This window comes from Filicampus tigris, chromosome 1, assembly GCF_054856515.1.
Source record: "Filicampus tigris isolate MCC_2025a chromosome 1, RoL_Ftig_1.0, whole genome shotgun sequence".
Classification (NCBI taxonomy): domain Eukaryota; kingdom Metazoa; phylum Chordata; class Actinopteri; order Syngnathiformes; family Syngnathidae; genus Filicampus; species Filicampus tigris.
Window position 1 is genome coordinate 10,716,551 of NC_141217.1, and position 8,325 is coordinate 10,724,875.

General features: G+C 42.8%; 1 protein-coding gene across 1 annotated transcript; it reads left to right on the forward strand.

Annotated features, from left to right (window-relative positions):
* The first annotated feature begins 407 nt into the window (after nucleotides 1-407).
* Nucleotides 408-7,500, forward strand: alas2 (aminolevulinate, delta-, synthase 2). Its single transcript, XM_086051914.1, has 10 exons — nucleotides 408-517; nucleotides 1,754-2,105; nucleotides 2,196-2,291; nucleotides 2,588-2,810; nucleotides 2,967-3,151; nucleotides 3,906-4,085; nucleotides 4,528-4,692; nucleotides 5,994-6,262; nucleotides 6,427-6,589; nucleotides 6,938-7,500. The coding sequence occupies exons 2-10, from the start codon at nucleotides 1,775-1,777 to the stop codon at nucleotides 7,099-7,101; spliced, it is 1,776 nt and encodes a 591-aa protein (XP_085908040.1). The 5' UTR covers nucleotides 408-517; nucleotides 1,754-1,774; the 3' UTR covers nucleotides 7,102-7,500.
* Nucleotides 7,501-8,325: the final 825 nt, after the last annotated feature.

Sequence of the window (8,325 nt, forward strand, 5' to 3'; positions counted from 1 at the left end):
ATATATATATATATATATATATATATATATATTCTGTGTGTGTGTATCAATAAATATGCCCTCCTCTCAATCAGATAAATGTTACAAAAAGATACAAATGAGGTAGACATCTAAAACATATAGTTAAAAAACATATATTTATCATTTGTTATTGTGTTAAGTGGCAGTGGCAGTAATGTGTTGCTTAAGTAGCCTACATGCAAAATGTCTTTGAAATGTCTCTGTGCATATTTTCGGTTCAATTGCAAATTATGAGACACATTGTACATTTACAAACATTTAAATGTGTGTGTCGAGTGCTACTGTGTCTGCTCGATACACTTTTACTGCCTGTGAGTGTGTGATGTGTTTCCTCTATTGGATGTCATCATCTGTACAGCCCCCCACAACTCCACCCAGTGACAATGTGCATGGGTGGGGGCAGAGGTGATTGCTTAATGCACCAATAAATGTGTGGACTCTTTTGACCATCTACCTACTTGCTCTTTTGAAGTTCGTCCTCAGTGCAGGTCAACAGGTGAGTCTTGAGTAATTGCAATATATATCGTTTTGTGGTCATCTTTATGATGGTAATCTTGAACCTTCCTGTTATCTGGTGTGTTATAAAATAATTTAAAATAGCCTCCCCAAAAATTGGATGTCCTATATATATATATTTTTCGCGTTGTTATATGTTTTACTTTGTTTTAAATGACTTGGCACAGCATACTCTATTAAATACATTGAGTGGCAGTGACACAAGTGGCTAGAGGAGGGCTGAAAAGTTACATTTCGTGATGGTTAAACATGCATGACCATTTATGAGTACCGAAGAAATAAATAGCAGTAAGATTAAAATAGAAAGTCTTAATGATTAATTTACTCTGATTTGATCTGGTAGGAGATGCGTGTAAAAATTCTAGTAATTAAAACATTTTCAAAAGTGGCATTCTTTTGTGAAGTGTGTAATGTTTTTCAAGGAACATATTAAGAAGTCATTGTTTCCTGTACTATTGTAACACAATCAGGTCCTAATTTGGTGCTATTGATCCACAATGAGCTAAAATTGGCGTTCAAATACAAATTAATTTACATCTATTTCACTGAAAAGGCATTTGTTTGACAGCCCTTTGTCAAGATAGACATATCACCACAAGAGAAAGCCCAAGATCCTAAGAATTGCCTTATCTTTTGACCACAGGCCAGGACAAAGATGTCTGAACACATCGCAGATGTATCCATATATTTTAACTAATAAAAGAGCTGTATTAACCCTTCTGCTGAAGATATTATTGGTCATATATTCATTTCCTGTCAGAGAGGGTTTTCTGAGCTGTGTTTATATTTCAGTTACCTGAATTAGCTACATGAATGGGCAAATTATTAGTAACAACTCTCCATATGATGCAGTGTAATTCTACACCGAAAATAGTGAACACATTGTTAAAATACCTCTTTGGGCCTCATAAGTAGGATAACATACAGAATTATGGATGGAAAACGGTGGTCTTGGTGGATTATTTGATACAAGCCTCATCTGATGACGTCCGTCACTCAGCACCGGAGCGGCTGCAGTGAGAAGATAAGCCCTACCCTGAAGGAGGCACCTTCAGCTCTCAAAACGTCATAAGTATGGCATCAGTAATGTTGATAGCAAAGTTTCACTTCGGCCTCAGCTTTTCAACAGCAATAATTGGCGAAAGAGGGAATTATCTTGATATTGAAGAAACCGAGTTGATCTTTCCCAATGAACTAAAATGTTGTCCTCACTCAGAGCAAGAACAGCTGGTTCAACATGGCTGCCTTCCTTCACCACTGCCCCTTCTTCAAGTCTGCCACGAAACCAGCTTTGTGGAGATCAAGCCCATTGCTGTCTCTGGCCAATCAGTGTCCCATCATTGCACGTCAGATCAGCGTCTGCAGGTCAGCCGCCTTGGAGGCCAAGCTGAGCGCCTCCGCTGCCCCTCCCGACTGTCACCAGCTTCCGACACTGGAGCAAAGGAGGACGTTTGCTCAAACGGCTCCTCAGGTGGCGGAGCCGGCGGCGTCGAAGGCTTGCCCTTTCGTCACCTCTCGCATCGGGATGGTCCAAGCCAGCCCTGAAGTGCAGGAGGATGTCCGAGAGGGTAGGAAGCAGCGCAAAACATCAGCAAACATTTGAAAAATATTTTGAAATGACTACGCTGAAGTGATAAAACTGCATAACGCTTTGGCAGGTATGATGATTTCTCTGCTGAAGGATTTAAAAGAGTCCATTTTCCCCAAATCACCTCAAGATATCACCATCAGTCACCTCCTCAAAGACAACATGGGTGTGTATGCTGACACTACAGGTGTGGTGTTTGTTAGGTTATCGTCTAAACGTCATTTATACCAATTAAACCCAATTAGGAGGTGCAATTCAAAGGTGAATTCATCTTCACTTTTACTGTTATTGTCCACTTGCATTGGGGGCACGTGGGCACAGTGACCTTCCAGATTCAGGAGATGGCACCGTGCTGAAAATCATAGTTGGCGCACACCTTGTAGAGCACCTGTTTGAAATCGTTTGGCCCCTGACAGAGGGCTGGGCCATTCTAATACACGACAACTGTTGTTGCCTGTGCAGTTGGCCCCAGCTACGATTACGACCACTTCTTCTCTGAGACGATCGCCGAGAAAAAGAAGGACCACACTTACAGAGTCTTTAAGACCGTAAACCGGAGTGCCGGCTCATTTCCTTTCGCTGAGGATTACTCTGTGTCCGACCGTGAGGGCTCCCAAGTGTCTGTGTGGTGCAGCAACGACTACCTGGGGATGAGTCGCCACCCTCGGGTCCTCGGTGCCATCAGGTAAAATGAAGACCACCGCACAGTGGATGTAATCTGGAGTAGAATCACATTCGGAACACAGTCTGTGTTTCCTGTTAATCGCGGCGCTCACTTGAACCGCTGAAGCCCACCTGTTCACCTGTTATACTTTACGTGTCATCTTATTTTGCTCCTCAGTGAGGCCCTATTCAAACATGGCGCAGGAGCTGGAGGCACCAGGAACATTTCAGGTACCAGTAACTTCCATGCGTCTCTGGAGAGGGAGCTGGCCCAGCTTCATAAGAAGGACGCCGCTCTGGTCTTCTCTTCCTGCTTTGTGGCAAATGACTCGACCCTCTTCACTTTGGCCAGAATGCTGCCAGGTACAGTATGACCACCACTTTGACGTATCAAAACTTACTTCCATCCATCCATGTTTGTTTGTATATATGTGCCCTGTGAATGACTGCCGTGCGGTCCCTGGGGACCCTTGGGGCCTCTCACCCAAAGTCAGCTGGGATCGGCTCCAGCTCATCCGTGACTCTGAACGGGAGGCGTGGTAGAAAATGAATGGATGGATCAGGGGTGTCCAAACTTTTTCCTTCCAGGGCTGCACACAGAAAAATCGTAGGACGCAAGGGCCACTTTGACATGGACACTTAAAGCAGGACCTGAATCATTAACGTGATATGTTCACAAATCAGAACTTGACACAGATAGCAGAAAGTGGAGGAAAACATTTTTGCTCCTGAAACTGAAATGTCTTATTTCATGAGGCATTATAATTGTTACTAATTTCGTTTTTAATAGTTTCTTTGCGTACCTAGGAAAGCTATATCAGTCAAATTTATTATTAGCAGTAGTAGTCAGGTGCGCCCATGGGGGGGGTGGGGGGGGTCACAACACCACCCTCGACCAACACACACTTTTTCAACACCCAATGGGGTTGTAGGCTGTGTCAAAAGTCATTTTTTATACTGTATGTATATGCGGAGGGCCACTAGAAAATGGATGATGGGCCGCAAATGGCCCCCGGGTCGTAGTTTTGGACACCAATGTGATAGATAAATCAACTGATGAAGATGTGAATGACAGGCGAGCGATGAACAGTGTGTATGTTTGCTGTCCCACTCCCAGGTTGTGAGATCTACTCCGATGCCGGGAACCACGCCTCAATGATTCAGGGCATCAGGAACAGTGGATCCAAGCGCTTCATCTTTCGCCACAACGACAGCCGACACCTGGAGGAGCTTCTGCAGCGCTCAGACCCAAAGACGCCCAAAATTGTCGCATTTGAGACGGTGCATTCAATGGATGGTGAGGCTTACAAAATGTTCTATTCCAATTGAAATTGGAGACAAGACGCCACTGCCACATCCCATTTCTGCACCGGTTAGATTACTAAATTGATAAGAATATGGAATGGAAAAGTTGGGAGTGTTTTTTTTTTTTTTTATACAATTCAGCAATCTTTTGTCATTCATCATTGTGTCTCGTGGAAGGAAATTGCTGTGTGTTACAGCTTTATTTCTATATCAATAACCTTTATGGCATCTCCATAAAAAGCACATAAATTGTCTTATTAAATGAAGTTATTTCCACAATGGCAGATTTTGATTTTCCAAGTCATAGGGTACCTCTTGCTTTTCTTTATTCAACCACAACCTTTAATTTAATTGTCGTTTCACATCCCAACTTGCGCATTTGAGTTTCTAATTTGAAAGTCCCTGTTTGATTTTCCTGACCTGTGTGATTTCAGGCGGCATTTGTCCATTAGAAGAGCTGTGCGATGTTTCTCATCGTTACGGAGCTCTGACGTTTGTTGATGAGGTTCACGCCGTCGGCTTGTATGGAGCCCATGGAGCCGGAGTGGGGGAGAGGGACAATGTAATGCACAAGATTGATATTGTGTCTGGGACTTTAGGTGAGCATCTCACTGTTGGATTTGTGTTCAATGGCCACACTCTCCTCTTGGTTAAAGTCACACTCACACCCACTCGGCCTAACTGTCACTGTCATAGTGCCATGTTAACTATGATAACTCACACCTAAGGGCCTGAAGAGGAGGCGTTTGCATCACAGGAATCAGAGGGTTATCAGCAGGGCGCTGGCGCTACTCTCGCTGTGGCTCTGCTGATAAAACAACATCAGAAGTTGCGTCGGCTTTTATGGTAACTTCAAAACTTTTAGCTCAAAATGTACTGGCAAAGCCACATTTGGACTTTAAACCAATGCAGGATTGCATCGCTTGATTTCAAAGTGTTTTGAGTCATAACAGTAGTTCAAATAACATTTAGTACAAGTTCACAATATTGTACCACACTCTACTCATAACACAACTGGAAGGTTTTCACAGGTAAGAAACTTGAAAATACATACAGCATGGCTCAGTGGTGGTCGTTTCCCAACCCAGAGGTTGTGGGTTCGATCCCCGGCCGTTGTGATCATGTCCACGTATCCTTGAGCAAGATACTGAATCCCCATTTGCTCCTGGTGCTGCGTCATCAGTTTTCTAGCACATCAGGTTTTTGAGATATTTTTATTTTTGTTTTGCTCAATTTTACCGATGAAAGCTTGCGCAATACTAATTTTACCATGCGATGTAATTCATAGCTGATGGATGTTTCGGAAAAAATCCACCTGTTGCTGAATCTAACCATTAATTTATGAATATTACAAAATGTATTATATATTGCATATTATATACTTGTTCTATTGTTATTATTATTAAAAGTTGATGTGCTTGAGAAAAAACAGTGCAGATTCAGAATCAGCGCAACAAATGTATTAAGATATGTTTACTTTCATCTCTGATTTTAAAAAATATGTTGACTGGTGTTATTTAACACATTTTTTGAAATGAATAAACCCATTGGAATTAGTTACATTTCAAATAAAGTCAAAGCAACGTCACAAATGCTACAGGACTCTGATATGCCATACTTTGCCCACTCCGGTTTTCGAAGCTTCATGGTGTTGTGTAATTCCTCGATTGCATGCAAGTGTCTCTTTTTTATTCAGTCGTCTGTCTAGTATCAATATACAGCAAATGTTGAACCACGATTCTCACACAGTGAACAAAAGACTAGCGGAACCTCCTTACTGTGTAAAAACATTCACAGAATAAGCCCCTCCGAAATAGAAAACGGTTGCTCGAGTGAAATATACATGAAGTATTTCAAGAAAAATATCTTTTCTAACCACATACACACTCTGCTGTTCCAGGCAAGGCCTACGGCTGTGTGGGAGGATACATCGCCAGCAGCGCCGCCCTGGTGGACACAGTGCGATCCTTCGCAGCCGGCTTCATCTTTACCACTGCCCTGCCCCCAATGACCCTGGCCGGAGCCCTGGAATCCGTGCGGGTCCTTAGGGGCCCCGAGGGGCAGTCCCTGCGCAGAGCCCACCAGAGGAACGTCAAACACATGAGGCAGCTGCTCATGGATAAGGGCTTGCCTGTGGTCCACTGTCCTAGCCACATCATTCCCATACAGGTATGGAGGCTGGCCAAAAAGAAAAACAAAAAAAAAATCACGTGTCACAAACCAGTGGTAAAATTATGTAGCCTGTCTGCATGACTGTTGCCATTTAGCTCAGTAATGGCTGCGCAGTAAGCTTTGATCATCACTGTTGCTTTTGTCGCCGCCCCATCCTGCAGGTGGGCAATGCCGAGCTGAACACCAAGGTGTGCGACATCCTGCTTGAAAGACACAACATCTACGTGCAGGCCATCAACTACCCCACAGTTCCCCGCGGAGAGGAGTTGCTGCGTCTGGCTCCGTCCCCTCATCACCAGCCCGCCATGATGGAGTACTTCGTGGGTAAGTGACGCACACGTGCTGGGGAATTGCATTTGTTGTCAATGTTGCTGCCATCATGGGACTATTATTATTGCTGCTGAAATGGCTGTTGTTGTGCCCATTGTTCTCTTTTCCCTCCCCCTGTTGCGCAACCCCTCGAGACAGTAATTTAACAGTAACAGTCTTGGGGTTGGGGATCATGTGGGATTAACTTGATTTTCTGTATGAAAGTGTGGTTCTTAACCTGCTCCGCGCATAAAGTGCCTTGAGGTAACTTTCTGTTTGCTCTCGGAATAATACGGGTGGACTTGACTTACTGTCACAGACTAACACAATGACACACACTAAGAAGAAGTATCACATTCACAGAGAAACTGGTGGACGTGTGGCAGGAGGTGGGGCTCAAGCTCAGCAACCCCGCGGCTGTTTCCTGCACCTTCTGTGACCGCCCTTTGCATTTTGACCTTATGAGCGAATGGGAGAAGTCCTACTTTGGCAACATGGAGCCCCAATACATTACTGTGTCTGCATAAAGGACATAGAAATTCACTAGCAGCATAAGCAACACTTAAAAATTGACTTTCACTAACTTTAAACACATCTTGCTTTTTATGCACCAAGAAGAATATAAGTGTAAACCTTCTTACATATCGCCATTTAAGACTTTATATACGTTTCATATACGATTGCTTGCTGGTTGTCAATGTGGATTTGATGGGAATTGTGCCTCCTCAAATTTAACAGTGTAACATTGGGCACTTTCTTATTTAGATGTGTTGGCTTGAATTAAACAAAGTTGTGGGACTTCCTTCTACTTGTGTGATAAAACCAATCTGTTTGGCTTCCAGAAACATCAGATCCACATACTGACATTGACGGCTTATGTATGCAGTTGTTCGTTCATGAATTCATTAAAAGCTGCCACAAAACTCTCTAATAAGCTCTATTTGTTTTTATTCCACGGTTGTTTTGCATGTCATTCCTGGCCAGAAATACCTTTGTCATTTGTTTGAGAACAACAGTTTGAAAGCGCTATTGTCTTGTTCCCTAACCTAAGTGCGAAGGTTCACTTTAAATCAATGTTACACATTTTTTGTTGTCATTCATTGGGATTATCGATTTTTCAAATTATTTTGCATCAATCACATTAATTATAGGATGACTACTATACGTTGTGCCTGTGCGTGAGTGACTAGAAATGTCATTTCTATTCAAACATTGCAATTAACATCTTCCCTCTTATTCGACCAACACCAATTAAACAACCAGATGAACTACCTTGTGCATCTCTGAATGGGGATTAGTTGTTGTTCAAACTTTTCAACCTAAATACTCATGACCTGTTCAATAAACAGGAACGTAACTAAATTCAGATTAATTAAATTTAACAGTTAATTTTTGTTGCTAGCTGATGTGCACTGCTTACACTCACAACAAGGCTGCAAACACAAAGGAGCCAGTTTACAAAAGTACAGTGGTGCCAGCTAAGCGATTCAGTCACTAGATTTCGTGCCTTTTGTGACCGCTGAAGCATCTACAGGATTTTTCACAAAAGTGGCTTGTGAGTTTGATTTTGACTAAGAAACAGACAACATGAAGGGAATCATTTTCACATTTTGTTCCATATGACAAAAAAGGAGCCAGGTGCATGGAAGGCAGTCACTCTGCACTGAACATGATGCAGTGCAAAAGCAGTTGGAAACTTTTGAGTCGAGGTACGTCCTTCCAAGCCGCAAATATTCTGCCGAGATTGCCTT

What these genes read in the sequence shown, in the direction of transcription:
- alas2 (XM_086051914.1), top strand. Translation starts at nt 1,775, where the DNA reads ATGGCTGCCTTCCTTCACCACTGCCCCTTCTTCAAGTCTGCCACGAAA. An exon ending in GACGGTGCATTCAATGGATG is followed by an intron (nt 4,086 to 4,527) that starts GTGAGGCTTACA and finishes GTGTGATTTCAG; the next exon opens with GCGGCATTTGTCCATTAGAA. An exon ending in TATTGTGTCTGGGACTTTAG is followed by an intron (nt 4,693 to 5,993) that starts GTGAGCATCTCA and finishes CTGCTGTTCCAG; the next exon opens with GCAAGGCCTACGGCTGTGTG.